At 48.5% G+C, this 22,256-nt stretch overlaps 1 protein-coding gene and 1 non-coding gene across 8 annotated transcripts; both read left to right on the forward strand.

Annotated features, from left to right (window-relative positions):
* The first annotated feature begins 1,235 nt into the window (after positions 1 to 1,235).
* On the forward strand, positions 1,236 to 22,067 carry CHD4 (chromodomain helicase DNA binding protein 4). Of its 7 annotated transcripts, none has more exons than XM_069018740.1 (40): positions 1,236 to 1,319; positions 2,162 to 2,323; positions 4,304 to 4,431; positions 4,602 to 4,793; positions 5,152 to 5,270; positions 5,690 to 5,931; positions 6,016 to 6,143; positions 6,275 to 6,410; positions 6,840 to 7,021; positions 7,145 to 7,384; positions 8,132 to 8,335; positions 8,418 to 8,623; positions 8,861 to 8,992; positions 9,286 to 9,382; positions 9,763 to 9,954; positions 10,043 to 10,243; positions 11,194 to 11,331; positions 13,256 to 13,377; positions 13,488 to 13,661; positions 13,961 to 14,102; positions 14,571 to 14,702; positions 14,815 to 14,932; positions 15,144 to 15,268; positions 15,560 to 15,797; positions 15,968 to 16,140; positions 16,297 to 16,477; positions 16,554 to 16,664; positions 16,823 to 16,911; positions 16,997 to 17,130; positions 17,600 to 17,744; positions 17,932 to 18,097; positions 18,450 to 18,559; positions 18,771 to 18,906; positions 19,052 to 19,129; positions 19,245 to 19,382; positions 19,477 to 19,585; positions 19,906 to 20,038; positions 20,913 to 21,108; positions 21,210 to 21,401; positions 21,500 to 22,067. In XM_069018740.1, the coding sequence occupies exons 2-40, from the start codon at positions 2,227 to 2,229 to the stop codon at positions 21,559 to 21,561; spliced, it is 5,838 nt and encodes a 1,945-aa protein (XP_068874841.1). In that variant the 5' UTR covers positions 1,236 to 1,319; positions 2,162 to 2,226; the 3' UTR covers positions 21,562 to 22,067. The 7 variants fall into 7 exon arrangements, with proteins under 7 accessions (XP_068874841.1, XP_068874867.1, XP_068874848.1 ...); XM_069018766.1 differs by having other exon boundaries at positions 1,245 to 1,319; positions 21,210 to 21,385; XM_069018747.1 differs by having other exon boundaries at positions 1,245 to 1,319; positions 18,774 to 18,906.
* LOC138120270 (small Cajal body-specific RNA 11) lies at positions 18,125 to 18,263 on the forward strand. The gene has a single exon (XR_011155799.1). It is a non-coding gene; the product is annotated as a small Cajal body-specific RNA 11 (non-coding RNA).
* Positions 22,068 to 22,256: the final 189 nt, after the last annotated feature.

Here is a 22,256-nt window from a genome sequence, read left to right on the forward strand (position 1 = left end):
CACCATGGCAACTAGACCATGGCACTAAGTGCCACATCCAGCCTTTCCTTAAACAACTCCAGGGATGGCGACTCCACCATTTTCCTGGGCAGTCCATTCCAATGTCTGATCACTCTTTCCATGAAGAAATTCCTCCTGATGTCCAACCTAAACCTCCCCTGGCACTTCTTGAGACTACATGCTCTTGTCCTGCCGCTAGCTGCCTGGGGTAGGTAGTTCTGCAGGGACCAGCAGCCAGGAAGCCTCGAGGTGCAGGGGAGGCACCAACGTGACTGTGCGTTCCCCACACACAGGCTGGCGGTGGCCATGGATAACCGTGGAGGGGTCCTGCAGCCCCGCGGGCAGAGCGTGCGGGATGGGGCACCCGGAGGCCGGGGCAGGGGAGGGAGCGGGGCCCTCAGCCCCGAGGTCGGGGGCGGTCGGCGGTGGGAGGGCGGTGCCCGCAGCCTGTGCCCGGGGCCGGTGCCAGCGCGCAGGAGGGCGGGAGGTGCGCGGAGGCCGCGCGGTGCCAGGGGTCGGCCACGCGCCCCGGGCCCGAGCGGGCCCCGCGCCCCCGGGCAGGGCGGGCGGGGGGCGGCGGCGGAGCCCCGCGGGTGCGGGTGCGGGGCGGGCGGCCGCGAGTATTATGGGATGCCGGGCTGGACGGTGGCTCCCGGTGACTATTATGGGATGCCTGCCTGGGCGCGAGGGGGGGGGAGGAGAAGTGACTATTATGGGATGTGCGCGCTCGGGGTGTGACTATTATGGGATGTTCGGGGGGGGGGTCCTCACAGCGCGCCCTCCCCGCGGGAGGGGGACGTGCCTATTATGGGATGGCAGCCCCGCGAGGCGCGGGGGGGCGCCCTGGCCCGGCGCGCTGGGTCCCGCGCGGGGCGGGGGGGCAGTATTATGGGATGTTTCTTGGTGGGGGTCAGTATTATGGGATGCCGGAGCGAAGGGGTGCGAGCGTGGGGGAGTATTATGGGATGTTTCTCGGGGTGAAGGTGCGGGGGGGGGGGGGGTGGACAGTATTATGGGATGTTACCGGCGGGAGGGGTGGTTATTATTATGGGATGCCGGGCCGGGCAGTGAGTGGGAAGTTCTGAGGGGAGGGTGAGTATTATGGGATGCCGGGGGGAGGGGGGGAAGGGGGTGTGTGTTTGCCGGGGAGACGGGGGCGGGGCCTGTTGCCGGGGTCCCGGGGCATATTATGGGATGTAGGCGGGAGGGGGGCGGGGCCTAGCCGGGTTTTTTTCCCCTTTAAGAGGCGGTGCCGCGGCCGGAGCCATTTTCCCTTCAGCGGCGGCAGTGGCGAGAGAGGAGTCGGGGTCCGGAGCCGGGTGAGGAGCAGGGAGGGAACGAGGGCGGGCAAGGCCATCTGCCGCCTCCCGGGGCGTCCCGGCCGGCGGACGCCCTTGTCCGCCGGGCGCCCCGTCGGCTCCGGCCGCAGCTCCTCCGGGGACGCGCCGTCCGCCTGCCCGGGCGGCCGCAGGACGGGTCCGGCCCCTCCTCCCCCGCCCCGCAGCCACCCCGCCGGTGCCCGCAGCCCAGGCCTGCGCCGGCCCCCGAGGAACGGCGGCCCCTCGCCGCACGCCCGCCGGACTTCCCCGGCCCCGCCCCGCGCCCCCGCCCGGGAGACGGTGCCCCCCGCCCCCGCCCTGCGCCGCGCAGCCCCGCTCCGGGCGGGGGCGGCGGAGTGGGGCTGCCGAGCCCGCCCGGCCTTTTGTGTGCGGCCGGCGGCGGGGTAGGGGCAGGGCCAGCGCTGCAGTGCCAGCCCGGGGAGGGTTGGGGCTGCTGGCCAGGGCACCGCGCTGACAGCCGCCCGGCCGGCCCCAGGGCTCCCTTGAAAGCCCGGCTGCCTTGCCTGCCGCGCTGCCTTCTCCCGGCCCAAGGCAGAAATAACCGAGGACACCCGGCTGCAGAGGACGGGAGAGTTTTCCTTTAGGACAGCTGTTTTGGCTTCGTCGCCAGAGATGAGTTGCTGACTCAGTTTAATATCTGGTGTCTTCAAAGCCTGCTTTATCACAACTCTAAACTGATACTTGCTGCCAGTGTTTCTATTATCCATAGGCTCCAGTAAAGTTGCTGTCTAAGCTTTCTCACAGATCCTCTTGGTAGCACTATTGCTTGGGAGAACGGAGTTCAGGTTTGCTGTAACTTTCTCTTTTTCTTTTCAATGAAGTACTGGCCAGACTGGCAAGAAGACGACAACCTGTATAAGCCCAGGCCTCCCCCGGTGTGGAGGACATGGCTTCGGGCATTGGATCTCCATCACCATGCTCAGGGGGCAGTGATGATGATGAGATGGAGATCCTGTTGAACAACGCTATCCCCCAGCATCCAGGTATGCCGAGCCTGCAGGGCATGCATATGGAGTGGGGATAATGTTGGTCTCAAGCTGAATATGTGAAATGCATGATGTGTTGGGGAATGTAATTTTTTTTTTTTCCCTGCAAGTCATGTGTATGTTTTTGCCATCCGAGTCCCAGGGTTACTTTGAAGTGCGAGGCTCGCGGCTTTGTGTCAGGTGGAGCTGACTTTGTTCCAAGCCGTTGCAGGTTGTCAGGGCCTGTGCTTGGAGGAGGTGTAGAGGGTGGAGGCAGAGCATCCAATTCTGACAGGGTACCGAAATGCCTGCAAGTTTCAATTTTCGTGAATGGGGAGGGGGAAGAGGGGGTAGTATGTGAAAGGGCAGGTTGCCTGGCTTGCTTTCATCTGGGAACTCAGACCGGCTGACGTCCAGAGAAAACTGCCCTGGGCTGTTGCGTGACCCACTTTCCTTCATCACCACACCCAATTATTGAGGTTTCTTGTGGTTCTTGCTCTGTGCTGCTTGCTCACCTTTGGGTTTTTTTTTTAGTCCTGTATCTTGCTTTTTGCCTTGTATTTGCATCCTCATCATCAACCTGAGGCTTGCATTAGAGCCTGGGAATTCTTCTTGTTCGTGGGATTTTTTTGTTGCTTTGGCTGTTGATGACCTGCTCTGTGGACATGGATCTGGATTCTTCACTTCCTTCTGAAAAAGGAGTGATGTACACAGTGAATTGTAGGACAAGCGTGGGTTTTTCTACTAACTCATGCTGGAGTGTTGTAGTGTCATATAAGAGAAATACAAGAGAAATGTAACTGGAAACAGGAAGATGGTGTTATGAACTTTTGGATTTTTGTTTGTTTGGCATTTTTTTCTTAAGCTTTGACTCTAGAGTTTTCTGGCACCTCTGAGATCTTGGGCAGAAGGGGACTGTCAGTAAGGAAAATCTTGCTGAAAAAAAACCCTGGTAAAATCACTGCAAAGTGGGGAGGTTTAGGTGGTACCTTGGAAAGGGTGGGTCATTAGAGGCTCTACATCAGAACTTGGGGGAGATGCGTGGTCCTTGAAGGACCTGGTGTTGCAGCACCATGGGAGCAAAGAGACATCCACTGGTTGGGAATATGGCAGGGGCCAGGCATGGGACCTCAGGTTCTGAGAGCTCTACCTCTGCTGTTTCAACCCTGGCTGCAGTAGCTCCTCTGACCTGTGGCTTCCTCCATCCTGCCCAGCTCGGGTGGTCAGGAGGCCATTTTCCCTTGGAGGGAGAAGGAGTGACTCTGGCTGTGTGCGGTGGGCGGGGCGGCAGGGGAGGGCGGGTGGCCGTGCTGCTCCCGCAGCCTGCCACAAAGAGAAGGAAGGGCTGTCTGGCTGCCCCTGCCCCTCGGGCCAAGGGCACCCAGGGAACAGAGACACACAGATGGAAGTGTGCACTGGGGAACTGGCGTGTGTTCTGGCCAGGCAGTGAGCTTACTAGCTGCTGGGGCTGGGGGAAGGTTCTGTTGAATCTGGATTAGAAAAGAGTTGCTGAGTAACAACTTTCCTATGGAGGAGGGAAAGTAGCGGCTTACTGGCCTGTATTTTGCATGCAGCTGTAGGATGTTCTGTACTGCTGAAGAGGCTAGATGGTTGCTTTCCTGGAGATCCATGGACTGAAACAGTATCCTAGTCAGGTTTTCAAATGCATTCACTGTTTTGCCCCCTTTAGTTGTGGCAATCTATTTTATACTCTTTCCTTTTCTTCTTGGGTTAAGGCAAACTTCTTGTTCCTAAGTTCTGAGTGCAATTCTGCTTGGAGAAGCAATATTATGGAAATAGGTGGTGTTGGGAGGGGGGAAAACCATGTTCAGTGGTACCTTAGGATACAATTTTTGAGTATCTGTTGTGAACAGTAAAAGTTGTAACCACGTCTGTAAGTCTGTAGCGAGAAGCAGACAAGTTGATCTCTGTGAAGGGGGGCTATACTGTAGTGCACAGATGGGGATTGAATGAGACATATTGCCTCTTCACATCCAGAACATGAAGAAGAGCCAGAAGAAGAGCTTCTGTCAGAGGCTGACACTCCCAAAATCAAGAAGAAGAAGAAGCCCAAGAAACTGAAGGAACCCAAAGTGCCCAAGCTCAGCAAGCGTCAGAAGAAGGAGGTAAGAAAAAGGATGCCTAAGGTCACACTGGATATATAGGGTGAGGATGCTTACTGTTGTCGTTGGCCAATAGCAGCAATCTTTTTAATGAATCCTGTAGAGCTTGGGGAGAGAGTGGTGTTTAGTGCTTATCCAGGGTATTTTCTCATGCCTGATCCCTCCCTCCCCAGCTGGGGGACAGCTCTGGTGAGGGGAATGAGTTTGTGGAGGAAGAAGAGGAGGTTCTGCGCTCTGACAGTGAGGGCAGTGATTACACCCCTGGGAAGAAGAAAAAGAAGAAATTAGGACCCAAGAAGGAAAAGAAAAACAAAGCCAAGCGCAAGGAGGAGGAAGAAGAAGAGGAAGAAGATGATGACTCAAAGGTAACAAGCTACCTTGCTGACTGCTTGCTTTTCATTCCCATGTGTCTGATTTGGGGGATCATTGTGCTCTCCCTTTGTGATTGCCCAGGGAGTTGGGATGGTGTAGTCTCTTCTTCCACTAGACCCTCTTGACTTGACCTTTTTCCCACCTTTCATTCTTTCCTCTCTACTGCTTTAAACACACATGGAATTTGTATTGAATCCAGATACTTTTCCCATTTCCACTGATCTTCTACTGTGGCTGTGTCCTATGGTAGTGATAAGTGGATGCAGGGGAGAACAATTCCCTGGGTCATCTGTGGAATGTGGAAGATGTGTGGAAGTTCTGCTCAGAGTTGCCGTGATTCTTTTTTCATAGGAGCCAAAGTCATCTGCTCAGCTCCTGGAAGATTGGGGCATGGAGGATATTGATCACATCTTCACAGAGGAGGATTACCGCACGCTCACCAACTACAAAGCTTTCAGCCAGTTTGTCAGGTGAGCTGCAAGCCTGTGCTTGAAAGGACTTGGGAACAGAAAAAGAGATGGGACAAAAACTAGATTCCTTGATTTTGGAACCTCAGTGCACACTGGTGTGGTACCTAGAGTGAAAACTGAAGCAACAGTAAAAGAATAGATCCTCAGCTTTTTTGTTTTCAGTAATCAAGATGATGCAAGTCCTTCCAGTCCACTTTCTTCCCTACTATGCTAAATTCCATCTCTTTTTTCCAAGCCCTGAACATTTCCATCTTTCATGTAGCGTGAAGGATGAGAGTGGGGAGATTCATTGGCTGTTGAGATCAGAGATTAGAAAGGAACATAGTTTGAGATGAAGGTGCTAAGGGGGGTGGCAGTGGGGAGGAATAATCTAGATTTCAGGGTGGTTCGGTAACCCTTCCTTCCTTCACTGTACACAGGCCTCTTATCGCAGCCAAGAACCCTAAAATAGCAGTGTCGAAGATGATGATGGTACTGGGAGCCAAATGGAGGGAGTTCAGCACAAACAACCCCTTCAAGGGAAGTTCAGGTGCATCTGTGGCAGCTGCTGCAGCTGCAGCTGTTGCAGTAGTGGAGAGTATGGTGACAAACGTGGATACTGTCCTGCCACAGCCTCCCGTAGATGTGCCACTCAGGAAAGCCAAGACAAAGGAGGGCAAAGGTGAGATGAAGAATCTGGTGGGAGGATAGAACATGAGTGGTGTCAAGGCTGTAGCCCTTCTGACTCTGCCTCCTGTGTTCCCAGGACCCAATGCCCGGCGGAAGCCAAAGGCCAGTCCTCGTATTCCTGATATCAAGAAACCTAAAACAAAGAAGGTGGCACCATTAAAAATCAAACTGGGAGGATTTGGTTCCAAGCGTAAAAGATCATCAGTAAGTGATGCTCCTGTCTTGACCTTCTGAGGAGGAGGTCATGATGTGATAGTAATGCTGGGGTGTGTGTCTGATTGCTGCCCGCCAGCATGTGTGTCTGAGTAACAAAGCTTTTCTCTTACCTACCTCAGAGTGAAGATGATGATCTAGATGTGGAGTCAGACTTTGATGATGCCAGCATCAACAGCTACTCTGTTTCAGATGGATCTACAAGCCGTAGTAGTCGCAGTCGCAAAAAGCTGAAGGCTGGGAAGAAGAAAAAGAAAGGTATAGATACTTGCCAACAGTTGGAGACAGAAGCACAGCTAAGTGTATAGAAAGATTAGAGGAATATCTGTTTGGAGTTTGGATGTTTAACAGCATACTTGAGGGAGAATTGATTGTGAAGGAAGAACATGATAATTATTTTGAATAAGGAAAAGTTTTTCAGGAGTTCTTTGTTAGGGAAACAGATGCAGTGCTGAGTTTTCCTGGCCTTACCTGTACCTTTTATTTCATGGGTGGATGGGGGCACAAAGGGACTTGTTTTGCTCCTGTTCCAGGTGTTCTTCCTTGCCCTGCTTACTTATATAAGTAAGAGTTTTGGATTCTGGATCTCTAGATGGCTATGTAGGCTGTTGGGAGAATACCCTCCCTGGCTGTAGGAAGCTTGTACCTGTGACTTGTACCACGGTAACTCCTCATCACCCTCTGCAGGTGAGGAAGACTCCACAGTGGCTGTGGATGGCTATGAGACTGATCACCAGGACTACTGTGAGGTGTGCCAGCAGGGAGGAGAAATTATATTGTGTGATACCTGCCCTCGTGCCTACCACATGGTTTGCCTGGACCCAGATATGGAGAAAGCTCCAGAGGGTAAATGGAGCTGCCCGCACTGTGTGAGTATTGGATTCCCCAAAATGGTGCAAGAGGTCATGGAGGAGGGGGATCTCAAGTGGCTTGGGGCTGCTGTTCTGTGGTAATGAAATAATCTCTGTTTTTCTGATTTCCTTCTCCTACAGGAAAAAGAGGGCATTCAGTGGGAAGCAAAGGAGGATAACTCTGAAGGTGAGGAAATCCTGGAGGATGTAGTGGGGGATGCTGAGGAAGAGGATGACCACCATATGGAGTTCTGTAGAGTCTGCAAGGATGGAGGAGAGCTGCTGTGCTGTGATGCCTGTCCTTCATCCTATCACATCCACTGTCTGAATCCCCCACTGCCTGAGATTCCCAATGGAGAGTGGCTGTGTCCTCGCTGCACTGTGAGTTTCTGCTAGTACCATTCTCCCATTGCTACAAGAGGTGATTGATCTAATCCCTTTGTATCATCATATTTGTATGGAAATACACGGTCCTTTGAAGACTGTCTCCTCATACACTTTTGTCATAAAGCTTAAAGGCCTGACTCTTTATAGCTGTATTGTGCCTTGATTGACTGATTTCTCCAGACAGTGGGAAGAACCAGGCTACAGCCTTTGGGTCTCATGAGATTTGTCCATGTGCAGGGTAGCTGGGCAGTTTTTGGTCCAGGATGCCAAGGCTCACTTTTTTTGGCTCCTGTATGTGTGTAGAAGCAGGAGAACAAGTGTAAGCAAAGTCAGTGCTTAAAGTAATTTAAACTGATGCTGAGACAAAGTGGTTTTGCACTGTTGTAAGTTCTGTAATGCTAAGACCTTTCTTAGTAGATGGTTAGGAGAAATACCATACTTTTCCAGAAAGGTCTCGAAATAAGTAATATAAATGGTGTTAGTTGCTTTCATTAGGTGATAAAAACTTAAAGCTGATGAACAAAAAAAAGCTGCTTATGCTGGGCCCTTGGTTCTACAGCAAAATATTTTCTGTACAAACTTTCAATGAAGTCATAGTTGGGCAGACTACTGAACTCATCAAGCCTAGCAAATTCTATCTGTGTAGTGAAACCATGAAAGTGACCGTGTTTCTGCTCCTCAGTGCTTCTGTGTTAGAGTACATACACTGTGTGATGCATCAAGCTCTGTTTAACTTTCCAGTGCCCAGCTTTGAAAGGAAAGGTGCAGAAGATCTTGATCTGGAAATGGGGTCAGCCCCCAGTTGGCCCTGCACCACCACGTCCACCTGATGCAGACCCTAATGCTCCACCCCCGAAACCTCTGGAGGGTCGGCCTGAAAGGCAGTTCTTTGTCAAGTGGCAGGGCATGTCCTACTGGCACTGCTCCTGGGTGTCAGAGTTGCAGGTGAGTGGAGGAACCTAACTATGGCATAAGGGTAGATAGTTGAGGCTAAAACACCTGCTAACTGCTTGTGTCCTGACTGCAGCTGGAGTTGCACTGCCAGGTCATGTTTCGTAACTACCAACGCAAAAACGATATGGATGAGCCACCCTCAGGAGACTTCGGAGGGGAAGAAGAGAAAAGCCGAAAGAGAAAAAACAAGGACCCCAAATACGCTGAGATGGAGGAGCGTTTCTATCGATATGGGATCAAGCCAGAGTGGATGATGATCCACAGGATCCTTAATCATAGGTAGGGGGTATAACAAAGAGGATTTTCAACAGAGACCTTAAGCAGGGCTACGGGAGAGTGGATGAGCTAAACTGCAGTATGACTGGGAGAAACAGTGGGAGTTCTTTGTTGGCGTGACACACATTGTTGTTCTGTTTCTGCTGCTTTACTAAGAGTCCTTCCCTTCTCTTTCATTTGAATGGATTGGGGGAGTACTGCCATTTCACTGTGCTTGAGACTTACTGGTTTCTTCTGCAGTGTGGATAAGAAGGGGAATGTCCACTATTTGATTAAATGGAGAGACCTACCCTATGACCAGGCATCCTGGGAAAGCGAAGATGTGGATATTCAAGATTATGACCTCTACAAGCAAGCCTACTGGAATCATAGGTAGGAGGAGGATCTAGAGGTTGTTTCCCTTCCCTCAAGATAAAGCACTGCAGTGTGCCTGCCCCAGCACTGGCTGGATTAATAGAGGGAAATGGGCGAGATGCATCGCCTTGTTGCTGACTCCTTATGCCTTTGGGCAGGGACCTTGTGCCTTTCTACCAGCTCACGAAGGTTCCAGCCCTGTTCTCTTGAGCCTGTTTGAGTTGGGTGATTGCCCTTCTATTCTTTGCAATAGTTTTCTCTTGACCATTAAACCATTAAACTTACATGTACTTGGGACTGTCTCTGCACAGGGAGCTGATGCGAGGTGAAGAGGGCAGGCCTGGTAAGAAGTTAAAGAAAGTGAAGATGAGGAAACTGGAAAGGCCCCCTGAGACTCCCACAGTAGACGTAAGTTATTGGTTTTTGTGCGTAGGAGCCATTTTGGGGTGCCAGCAGGTAAATAGGAAACTGAAGAGTGAACAGCATATGGGTTAGAGCTCCTTCATGGCCCAAAGAATAAATGGCATTAGAGGACCTTCAGACAAAGGTCCACTGTGTCCATTGGGTCAGACTCGCTAGCTCTTGGTGAAAGGGTTTTACAAAAGAAGTGGTTTCTTTTTGGATGCCTTTGGCCATTTGGGAATTGGCTTTGGTGCTAGTCAGGTTGTCATTTGTGAAGCCTCATCTGTACTAGTTGAATATAAGGGTGGCTATAGACTCTTGATAGGACTCTTGTTAGTTATCTAACTGAGGTAAAGCATTTCAACTCTTCCTTCTTTCCACTATAGCCAACAGTGAAATATGACCGGCAGCCGGAGTACCTCGATGTAACAGGGGGGACTCTGCATCCCTACCAGCTGGAAGGACTGAACTGGCTGCGCTTCTCCTGGGCCCAGGGCACAGATACAATCTTGGCTGATGAAATGGGTCTGGGAAAGACTGTGCAGACAGCAGTGTTCCTGTATTCCTTGTACAAAGAGGTGAGAGCTGGGAGGTCACTGCCCAGAGAAGTTCTGCCTGTGTTAGTGATTGCAGTCATCTAATGCTCTTACTGACTCTTATTTGTAGGGCCACTCAAAGGGTCCCTTCTTGGTGAGTGCCCCGCTGTCCACAATCATCAACTGGGAACGAGAATTTGAGATGTGGGCCCCAGATATGTATGTAGTGACTTACGTCGGGGACAAAGACAGCCGGGCCATCATCCGTGAGAATGAGTTCACTTTTGAGGATAATGCCATACGTGGAGGCAAAAAAGCATCCAGAATGAAGGTACAGAACTCTGCTGTAACACAAGCCTGAATTGAGATGCACTCCCTGGCTTTCAGCAGCTGAGGTTCAGATACTCTGCTGTCCCTGGGAACTGATTATGCTTGTAGTTTCCAAGGGGAAATAACTGCAAATTAATGACAAGTGGGCGTTTAGGCTCCTGCTGTAGACTGTTTAAACACTTACTACTTTGAACTAAGTCAGTACTGGAGAAAGATAGTTGACTAAGGTAATACTGACCCTAGGCAAGTCCCTCTGTCTTCCCTACTTAACCTGTGAAGTTGGGCATCTTTTCTACAGATCTAAGTTGATATCAGAATTGCCACTGTATGTAAAAGACAAATTACAAAAAAGTATGAACTTTTTCATCCCGAGGAATTGGCTGGCAGCGAGGCCATACCCAGACACGTGAGAAATTGCATTCTGTGCCGAAACAGGAAGGAAGAGCCCTGATCTAGGTGGCTACTTTTTCTAGAACTTCAGTCTTCCTAGTAAAACCAAGATGGAAGCTAAAGCATTTTCAGTGGCAGAGGCAGACAGACTCATTTCCTTCCTTTGAAATGGAACAGCCTTAAGTACTAATAGTAATTTAAAGTTCCATGGTAAACTGTTTATCTTTTGAAGTCTTAGCTTTTTGTTTGAGTCACTCTTCTCCAAATTTCAATTCCCTAACATACCTCTATTCACTGCTTATTTGTTAAATACCTCTGTTAGAGTATTTGACAACTATCCAAAAGTAGCAGGAACTGAGGGGGTTGAGGAGACTTACATGTGTTGAGAGTAATAGGGAATTAAAAGGCTAAAATGTTTTGGGCAGCATTTTGAATCTTGTGACAGGAGACTGGGGGTGTGAAAAGTTTTTGATGTGCTGTTGACCAGGGCTCATCAGGATAACTTGATGGAGAAACACTGCATCCTCTATCCCCTTACACATTCATCCTTTTCCTTTGCAGAAGGAGGCTGCCGTCAAGTTCCATGTGCTTCTCACCTCCTATGAATTGATCACAATTGATATGGCCATACTAGGCTCTATTGACTGGGCCTGTCTCATTGTGGATGAAGCTCACAGACTGAAGAACAATCAGTCTAAGGTACAGAGAAGCATAGGTGGTTCATAGGCATGGCATATGTTGCAGGGGAGAGAGACAGCTCTTAGTCATTTGTTCAGTAGTAAATTTGATGTGTTACTAAAAAGAAAAATGAACAGCCTGCATTTGGAGATTGATCATCATTGGCAACAACTTTATGTACACAGATCACTAGTTAGAGCAGCTTTCTTTCCAGGTGAATGGGCTATTGGTATAGACTGAAAAACCTGGATGTGGTTGTTGCTCTCAAATACAAAATGACTTCTCTGAAAGCAGATCACATATCTTCACCACCTCTATTCTGAAAAGGTTTACCATGCTGAACATAAAACATGCTCCATGAGCAGAATTACCCTGCTTCCAGAGTCGGCTTGCTCTCTGCATTCATCTGGCTTTGTAGCAGTACTAATTAGGTGTTACAGAAATTGAGGGTGGGCAGAGGTGGGTAGGTGCTGAAAGCCATGTAGCTGCTTTAGATGAGGCTGCACCTTAACTAAGCTTGTTTGAATTGGGTAGACTTGACTGTACTTTCTTAATCCAACCCCTCCCTAGGCCTTGTGCCTTAATTCTGGCATTGATTTGTCTGTCTTCAGCTGGGTTCCAGTGCTCAGTACACCAAAAACAATTATTATTGGAAGGCTGGTTTTAGAGGTTCTTGGAGACTGTAAGACAAAATTGCTGCTTGATTTCTTTGTTTGTTTTGTTTAAATGGCTTTAGTGTTTTGGATCTTGGCATGAGGCATCTTCCTGAGACATCACAGCTGTGCTTGCAGTTCAGTTTCTAGATCTTATTTTATTGTAGGCACTAAGACTGGATGCCATTCTATGCTTAGCATTGAAACCATTGGAAGTAGGAATGAATGCTTACTATTAATATTCATTAATTGAAAGAGGATGTAAAGGCTCAAGGTTACACTCTAACACTATGCAGAACCATTACATCTCTTTTTCTACAGCAGTTTCCTGACCTATAAGAACAGCTTATAGGTATTTGGCTGCAAGATAGATAGGTCAGATGCTTCTTGACAAATTGGGGTTATCTCCTAAAGTTTTGCAGATATAATTAGTAACTTCCACATTTGATTCCAAAATAAGAACATTTTTAACTATAGTTACATAGAAAAATAAATCCCTGTGGAGGCCACTAGAAGTACTCTTCTGGTGCAAAAACCAAAACATAAGCTATTTGTTTTTTGTTTGCCATCTAGTACAGCTGCTTTCATTAAGTTTGACCTTGTATCATGCTAAGTGTAAGATAAGCAAAGAAATGGCCAAGCTCATAAAGAAATTACTGCTTTACTGTCAATTTGTGCAGGTGAACATGGTACACTTGTGCTTTTCAGTGCAGTACTTTAACTGCTCACTACATCTGTCTGGAATTACTTCATTGTTGTGAAAACCAGCGCAAATTACCTTCAAGACACATTGGCAAACCCTTAGCTCTTTTTCTCCTCTGCTTGTTCAGAGCTCTGGAACACTGCCAGGAGTGATATGAATAGGAAGAGTGACTTGGTTATTTCTAGAATTCTCAAGGCAGAGTAGTTGTAGGAATGTGGAACACTAATTTAGCAAGAAAAAATACATAGTACAGCAGCCTAGAAATGATTGGTGGTCTGAAAGAGTTTGTAACTTGTAAGAGCAAAGGAAACCTACTAGCACCTGATGGTTCGGAGGATTTGTTGCAGTCGTGTTTTAGGTATGCAGAACAATGATCCAAATAAGAGCAGTCTAATAACCCTGACTGGAATGTGAACTACTTGGAACTCTTGTCCAAACAGCTGATGTGATCTAAATTGAACCCTAGATTGGTGTCAACTTTCTAGAATTTTTTTTTTTTGGTAAGCCTATGACTTAATAAGCCTTTGTTGTATTTGTGTGCATGTTTTGGTTTATTTTCCCACTTTCTTCCCTGCTCTCTCCTTTCCAGTTCTTCCGTGTGCTGAATGGTTACTCCCTCCAGCACAAGCTGCTGCTTACAGGAACTCCCCTGCAGAACAACCTGGAAGAACTGTTCCACCTGCTGAACTTCCTGACGCCCGAGAGATTCCAGTATGTCTTGCAGTGCAAGTCAGCCTGCCTGTCTTGTCATTCCTATCCCCTCACTTGCTCTTTTGCTCTTTTTCCTTTGTGGTGTTTGCTGAGTGTCTGTTTCCCCCCAGTAACTTGGAGGGCTTCCTAGAAGAGTTTGCGGATATTGCCAAGGAAGATCAGATCAAGAAGCTCCACGACATGCTGGGCCCACATATGCTGAGGCGTCTCAAGGCTGATGTTTTCAAGAATATGCCATCTAAGACTGAACTCATTGTCAGAGTGGAGCTGAGTCCCATGCAGAAGTGAGTGTGGGGACGAAGAGAGCACCTGCTGTTGAGCTAGTGTTTCTCTGCTCTGCGCTTTCAAACAGCCTTATCCTTACTCTGCAGGGTTTTCTGCACAGTGGGCTGCCACTAGAGCAGAGGAGGGACTAATCCTGTGCTCTGGTGTAAGGGATAAAGAGATAGCGAGTGCCAATGGCAGAGCCCAGGTAGCTGGCAGGTAATGCCAGGAGCAGTGCAGAGTTTAGCAAGAGAAGCGTAGGTTAGTCATTCTCATGAGAACTCTGCCCGAGTTGTTCTATTTTCTTCTTTGTTTTCAGGAAATATTATAAATACATTTTGACAAGAAACTTCGAGGCACTGAATGCAAGGGGTGGTGGTAACCAAGTCTCATTGCTCAATGTTGTCATGGATCTGAAGAAGTGCTGTAACCACCCCTACCTCTTTCCTGTGGCTGCTATGGTATGTCCAGTCACTTTTTCTGTATAAGCAAATGCTCCCTGCTGGTTGTTATCAGGGAGCCAGTTAGCTCCCTAGGTGAGGCATGGAGGGGTTCCCATTTCTCTCTTCTTGCTTGTATGTGGTTTTTTTATCCTGTCTTTATTTAGACCCAACATGCTGGAAGGCCATTCCTTTTCCAGCACATTTATATGACAGGTAGGAGGTATCTTCTTACTTATGCGAGGTGGTGAAGACTGTAAGAGTAGGGAGTAAGTAAGAAAAGAGGAGGTTGTGTAGGAGTCAGATTGCAAGAGAAGAGGCACAGGGTAGCACTGATGTTTCATACAGGTAGTGCTGTACCTTGTGGTGGTGCCAAGCTAAGTGACCAGGTGTGAGCCAGCATCAGCTGGGGACTAAGACCAAGTTACATCCATTCAAGCTGTTTTTTGATCCTTGCCCCTTATTCCCTCTTTCTCTTTTTCTTCTTAGGAAGCTCCAAAAATGCCAAATGGCATGTATGATGGTAGTGCACTTATTCGAGCCTCTGGAAAGCTGTTGCTGCTCCAGAAGATGTTAAAGAACTTGAAGGAAGGAGGTCACAGAGTGCTCATATTCTCTCAGGTACATGGAGAAAAGCCTTTAGGCTGGGAATACTTTTTCTGAGAAAGAAGTCTGTTGATCTGGTATCTACTTGTCCCTCACTCCTCTGTGGTGGTGTTTTTCTGATACGCAGATGACTAAAATGTTGGACCTTCTAGAAGATTTTTTGGAACACGAAGGGTACAAATATGAGCGCATTGATGGAGGAATCACAGGGAACATGCGTCAGGAGGCTATTGATCGCTTCAATGGTATATAGTCTCCTATTTTTTCTGTAAAATGAAAACTTGTCTTGGATGTACTTAATGCTCATCATGGGATTGTTGTGCCCCAAGTCTTCTGTTGTTTTCCTGCAATCTTAAATTAGTAGCAATTCCCTATCAGGTGATGTGGATCAGTTAGAAATACTTCTTGGAGTATTGCACTCTCCCTTGATTACTTTTGTTGTCTTTTTTATCTTAGCTCCTGGAGCTCAGCAGTTCTGCTTTCTGCTTTCAACTCGAGCTGGGGGTCTTGGTATTAACTTGGCCACCGCAGATACTGTGATTATCTACGATTCAGACTGGAACCCCCACAATGATATCCAGGTGAGTCTGAATGAGGTCACTCACTGTGGAGTAATCCTGAGGAAGAGGGGAAATAAAATGGTCATAAGGAGTGAAGGAATGTGAGACTTGCCCTCTAGAAATATGCAAAATTAGAGCAGTGAGGATGGGTAGAGATGGGAAGTGAAATAGTGGAGGGATCTTCCAGGGCACAGCCTTCACTAATGCTAGGAGCCAACATGAAGGCTAGTGGGAAGCTTGTGGAGGTAGGTGGGGTATATCAGACTACTGCTTGTGTAGCTCTAGATTGTTTTGAGCACATCTCTTTTCTAGGCCTTCAGCCGTGCACACAGAATTGGACAGAACAAGAAAGTGATGATATACCGCTTTGTGACAAGGGCCTCAGTGGAGGAGCGTATCACTCAGGTGGCCAAGAAGAAGATGATGCTAACTCATCTCGTAGTGAGACCAGGGTTGGGCTCCAAGACAGGCTCCATGTCCAAACAGGAACTTGATGACATTCTCAAATTTGGCACTGAAGAGCTCTTCAAGGATGAGGCTACTGAGGGGGGTGAGTGCCTGGGAGTAGAACCAAAGGCGGTGGGGAGATCTGGCTCCTTATTTAGTGAGAGACTGTAGGCACAGTGCTGATTATAGCTCTACAAAGAGGGTCTAGGGTGGCATTCCCTTTCTTAGTCCATTGAGATTCATACAGCAATGGTGCCTGTACTCTTCCTTCAGGGGATAACAAAGAAGGTGAGGACAGTAGTGTCATCCACTATGATGACAAAGCAATTGAACGTCTGCTGGATCGGAACCAGGATGAAACAGAAGATACAGAACTTCAGGGCATGAATGAATATCTCAGCTCCTTCAAGGTGGCCCAGTATGTGGTTCGTGAGGAGGAGATGGGGGTGAGTACGAGGTGAATGTCAGTTAATATGTTCTCCTGAGTGATGGAGGATCAACTAAGTTAATTGAGCTCTGAAGCTTTTAGGACCAAGCAGGCGCAGGGATATATCTGCTGGGACTTAAAGCAGAGGGCCCTAAATTTGTTACCTCTCTGGCAGGAGGAAGAGGAGGTTGAACGGGAAATTATTAAGCAGGAGGAGTCAGTGGATCCTGATTACTGGGAGAAACTGCTCCGTCACCATTATGAGCAACAACAGGAGGATCTGGCCAGGAATCTGGGCAAGGGCAAACGTATTCGCAAGCAAGTTAACTACAACGATGGCTCGCAGGAGGATAGAGGTACAAATCCACAGGACCCTGAGGGAAAAATGGGTGTAAGTATGTGTTGCTGGGAAGTAACGGAGTAGCGTCTCAGGCTCACGTGCTGTTTTTCTTTCAGACTGGCAGGATGACCAGTCAGATAATCAGTCAGACTATTCAGTTGCTTCTGAGGAAGGAGATGAGGACTTTGATGAGAGGTCTGAAGGTAAGTTCTGCTGGAGCCAGAGTTTCTGGGTTGCTTTGAGTGTGGAAACAGTTGGGACTTGATTTGGGCACGTTTTGTGGTGCTCTCCTGCTGGGGCAATATTCACACAACAATATGCTGTGCATTGTCTCTTTACTTAGCTGCATTTCTCTTTTCAGCAGCTCGCCGGCCTAGCCGCAAGGGCCTGAGAAATGATAAGGATAAACCTCTGCCTCCCTTACTGGCCCGTGTGGGAGGGAACATTGAGGTAAGTTGTACCAGGGAAGACATTTGCATCCCAGCTGCTCCTGTATTGCTCTTGCCATATCTGTGTGTCTGCTCCTTTATTCTAGGTGTTGGGTTTCAACGCTCGCCAGCGGAAAGCTTTCCTCAATGCTATCATGCGCTATGGAATGCCACCTCAGGATGCCTTCACCACTCAGTGGCTTGTTCGGGACCTCCGTGGCAAGTCAGAGAAAGAGTTCAAGTGAGTCTGCATTAGGCAGCAATGGAAGCAACTAGTCCTTTTGGGGAAGAATGAGAGTTGGGCCTTAGAGACTACATTTCCTTAATGTATTGGTTGGTTCTTTGTGGGAGAATGATGTATAAGCTGGGATTGTTCCTAACTCTCTTACTTGGACCTGACTCTTAAGTCACCAAAAGCAAATGCTTTTAGAGGAGTAGCATGGCTCTACAAGCATATAATGAATACTCTCCCAGAGTCTTTCTTGGGCTTATGATTGTTTGTGGCTCAAGACTCTTGAGTTAGCTGTGTATCCTCTATGTATGTAGTGATTCTCTCAGGAAATTCTTGAAGAAGCCTGGAGCCCCAGAATTTGTTGCTATGGGTTAAGAGTCTCAGGGTAATTTCCCTTATGTGCTGGAAGGGGTCTGACAATGCATGTCTCCAGATAACACAATTTATGGACTAATTGTTTGTCTTTCAATCGCTGCAGGGCCTATGTCTCATTGTTCATGCGCCATTTATGTGAGCCTGGAGCTGATGGTGCAGAGACCTTTGCAGATGGGGTCCCACGGGAAGGTCTTTCTCGACAGCACGTCCTTACTCGCATTGGGGTCATGTCACTCATACGCAAAAAGGTAAGTGCTTAGCAGAGCAATGTGCCCTTTGCTGTCCATACAACTCTAGTCACTGGGGTCTTGAGTTAGGGAGTTACCTCACCTTTCACACCTACTTTTGTTGTGTGCTTGGTGGTCTGCCTTTAAGCTGTAAGAATGAGCTTTGTATGACCCCTCCAGTGATAGTCTTTCTCTCCCTCTTGTGCAGGTGCAGGAATTTGAGCATGTGAATGGCCGCTGGAGTATGCCAGAACTGGCGGAGATAGAGGAGAACAAGAAACTTTCACAGCCCAGCTCACCCTCCCCCAAAACTCCAACTCCTTCGACACCAGGGGATACACAGCCGAATACACCTGCCCCTGTTCCTCCACCTGGTGAGGGCTCCCCTCTTGTACAACCCTGCGTCCTGACCTTACCCTGACTGTTCCCCTCACCGGAACTGTGGTGGTGGGGTCTGGGGGTGGACGCAGATCAGCTTACTCTCATGTTAGGAGGGCTGCCAAAGACATGTGCAAGCCCTTAAAGGCAAGAGAGGACACTAGCTTTCCTGGGATAAGCTGACATCAGTGAGAAGCCCAGCATTTGTAGTGGGCAGGAAAAGGGGGGTCATGTTAGTTCCATTTTGATGGGCCTGATCTCTGGGAGCAAAGGAGAAGTGTGCTTGCTAGCAGGAAAGATCTTACTGATGGCTTCTCTTTTGTCTGCTGTGCCATGGGGAATACACAGAAGAAGGAGTAAAAGTAGAAGAAGGAGCTAGTGCTAAGGAGCAAGGAGAGCCATCTGAACCAGAGAAGGAGCTCAATGCCTCTGCTGCTGAAACAGAAGTCCCTATGGAGGTGAGTTTTGGCTTTTTTGCCTTGTACTTTCTCTACTTCTGCCCCCTCTTCATCTCCCAGCTGAGGCAGAAATGCGTTTTTAGAGTGATACTTGAAGATAACTGGTCCTCAGAAGTGGCCTTGCAGTTTTGTGTGTCTTTGCTTTCCAAGACTGTGACTGTGCTCTCAGTCAGAGACTGAGACTTTGTGTCTCACTGATCCCTGTCCTCAGCAGTGTGCTCAGCCTGTGGAAACACCACCCCAGGAAGCAAAATCCCCAGTGAACTCCACAGAAGCCGATGAAAAAAAAGTAGAGGAAACAGAAGTGAAGGAAAGACCAGATGAACCAATGGAAGTAGAAAGCAAAGGTACGGAGCAGTTAATCCTAAAGAAACAGGCTTGAATGTAGAAAATCATTGGGGAGTTACAGAATAGTATTGGGTTTCACTGTTGAAGAACAAAACTGAACTTGCTATGTTCCTGTACATCTCATGTTCCCCTTATCTCCTGCAGCTGATGTGGAGAAAGTGGAAGACAGAGCAGCTATTGAGAATCCCCCTGACCCTCCTATAATCACTCTGGATGAGAAAGGTGAGGCATGATACCTCCCTTCTCTTCCTTAGCCTTTCTTCTGCAAGGATTCCTTGTGGGTCCAACTTGTTGTGGTATCTGCCATGTTTGTTCTAATAATTTCCTGTGTGTACAGATGAGAAAAAGGACGATGATAAGAGAGATGTGGTCATGCTGCAGAACGGAGAGATGCTGAAGGAATCAGTAGATGAAAGGCACAAGAAGGCAGTAAAGCAGCGCTTCATGTTCAACATAGCAGATGGTGGCTTCACTGGTATGAGATCTTTGTCTGTTTGAATTTGTTTTTAAGCTCCTGCTTATGTTTATGAAGTAACTTCCAACCATTCTGGTGTGTCTTGCCTTTCCAGAACTACACTCCCTGTGGCAGAATGAAGAGCGGGCTGCAACTGTCACCAAGAAGACCTATGAGATCTGGCATCGGCGTCATGACTACTGGCTCCTTGCTGGGATTATTAAGTATCCTTGTCATGACAGACACATTCTCCCACCTTGTACATAATTTGTCACGGTGAAGGGCCGTTCTGAGTCTGACTAGAGTAGGTTAAGTGAGAGAGTGTTCTATCCTCTTCACAGGAGTGAAAGTGATGGTGGGAGGGGGAAGCTTCCTGCAGCATAGTTAAGACTTAGCAGGACATAGTTCTCATTCCTCTTCCTTGGCTTCTGTTTGTCCCTTCTCTGTATCTCCTTTCCCCACCCCCTCTGGAGAACAGTACTGCCTGGGCTGTGTATTCCCTTGTTTTCACTGCCTTTGTTTGCCTGAGCTCATCCCATCTCAGTCATGGCTATGCCCGTTGGCAGGATATTCAGAATGATCCACGTTACGCCATCCTCAATGAACCCTTCAAGGGTGAGATGAACAGGGGTAACTTCCTGGAAATAAAGAATAAGTTCTTGGCAAGGAGATTTAAGGTAAGGGTTTCTCTTTAGTGTGGTAACTGTCTCGATCTCTAAGAACAAGTTCTTGCAGTTCTGAGTTTCCACCAAGAAAGTGAAAGGTTTATGCAGTGCCTTTTCTTTTTGAGGTAATAAAAAAAGCAGTATATCTCAGGATCATGCAGTTTGCTGCATGATAGGAGCTCCCTTTTTTCTGGAAATGGTATTGGGGAGCTTGGTTCAGTGCTCTCTATCCAAATGTTTATTGAACAACTGGTATGCAGGAGGCTTAAGGTTCAAGTGGCTTTTTTGTCACAGCTTCTGCTTGGTCTGCTACGGCCCATTCCATGTGCCTGGACAGAACTCAATGGGTTGCTGAAAGGGCTGCCTGCAGTCTCTACTTCATCCTCTTTAGGAGTGAACATAGCTTAGTTGTGGGAGTGATTTAAGATCAATTCAAGTAAAGGCTGTGTAGGTCTCAGTCTTGGGGTAAAACATTGACTATAGACTGAATGATCACTTCTGCACTGCCAGGACTCCAGTTGATTTCTCCAAATGCTTATAAGATTTCAGACCCTGTGTAAATAGGATGGAATACTTCTCCCTTGGGTTCAAAGAGCAACCTCCATCCCATTTGCCTCATAAAGAATCAGGGGAGGAATGAAAATACTAGAGGAGCTGTAGTAGTCTGTTAAACCTGATGTAGCCTGGCTTTCTTGTGTGTCTGACTTTGCTTCATGAAGCTCTTGTTATTTTGGCTACTCAGTAAGACAGGCTGGTGAAAGGACTTTCAGCTACACAATCATCTCACCTTCTGAGATGGTGGGGAATTGGATTAGGAGAGACGGGGTGCAAACGAAGCTCCCTGTCAGGCAGCTTCTGAAAGACTCATTCCTGCCCCACCTTGCAGCTCCTGGAGCAAGCGCTGGTGATTGAGGAGCAGCTGCGGCGAGCTGCCTATCTGAACATGTCCGAAGACCCATCTCACCCGTCCATGGCTCTGAACACGCGTTTTGCCGAGGTGGAATGCCTGGCTGAGAGCCACCAGCACCTATCCAAGGAGTCAATGGCTGGGAATAAACCAGCCAATGCTGTGCTGCACAAAGGTAAGGCGGTGTGCTAAACAAAGGTGGCATAGGTGTTTAGCATTGCTGTCCCCTCTGGGGTGTCCCTTTCCCCTCGGAACAGATGTCCCTTTCTCTTGTAGTTCTGAAGCAGCTGGAGGAGCTTTTGAGTGACATGAAGGCAGATGTGACTCGTCTGCCTGCCACCATTGCCCGCATCCCACCTGTGGCAGTGCGCCTCCAGATGTCGGAGCGCAACATCCTCAGCCGCCTGGCCAACCGCAGCAGTGAGCCCCCGCCGCCGCCCCCTCCCCAACAAGTACGTACCCGCTCTGGTCAGTACGGGAGTTACGGGGGGAGGGGGGCTCCGTGGGCCAAGCTGGGCTCTGGTGACCAGCCCGTGAGTCTCAGGTCCTCCTCTCTCGCCCTACAGGTGGCCCAGCAGCAGTGAGTCCCTGGCCCAGTGCTGTTGATCTTTCGGCCAAGCTGAAGTGACCCCCCCACCCCACCCCTTCACACTCTACCCCTCTGCCTGACATTCCTGACTGGGTGCTGTTTCCCTCCATGGAAGCTGCTGCTCAGGTCTCTGGGAGGAGAAGAAACTCCTTCCTCTGCAGCCAGCCCGTTGGAGCAAGGAGTGTGTTTAGGAGAGAGGGGGATGGATGTATGATGGACTCTGTATATAGTGACTGGAGGCCCCAGCGCCATGTCTGTTACATGGAGAACCTGGCTGCATTGCTCATTGCCTCCGCCTGGAATTCCAGTTTTCGTTCTTAATTTTATTTTGAGTTTGTTTACTGAGACAAGTGCGCAGGCAAGACCAAGCAAAAGCCAGGACAGAGACAAAAGCTACCTCCATCAAAATCCTTTTTAATACAGAAACTGACCGGACTTGTCAACTAATAAGCAGCTTCAAGACAAAAGCAAACAACAATGAAAAACCAACAAAAAACAGAGCAAAACGTTGATAAAACTGAAAAATAAAGTTTCCTTGTATTTTATTTTGTTGTCTCTATTATCATGAGTGTACTGGGGGTAAGTATGTGGTTTCAACATTGAAAGAAGAGACAGTCATGTCTTTCTGCTGTATCAGAGCAGGTTTTGGGGTATCCTACACCTCTGAGAAAGGGTAGTAGATGCCCCAGCCCTGGCAGTGTCCAAGGCCAGGTTCGATAAAGCCTTGAGGAACC

Source organism: Aphelocoma coerulescens, chromosome 1, assembly GCF_041296385.1.
Source record: "Aphelocoma coerulescens isolate FSJ_1873_10779 chromosome 1, UR_Acoe_1.0, whole genome shotgun sequence".
Taxonomy (NCBI): domain Eukaryota; kingdom Metazoa; phylum Chordata; class Aves; order Passeriformes; family Corvidae; genus Aphelocoma; species Aphelocoma coerulescens.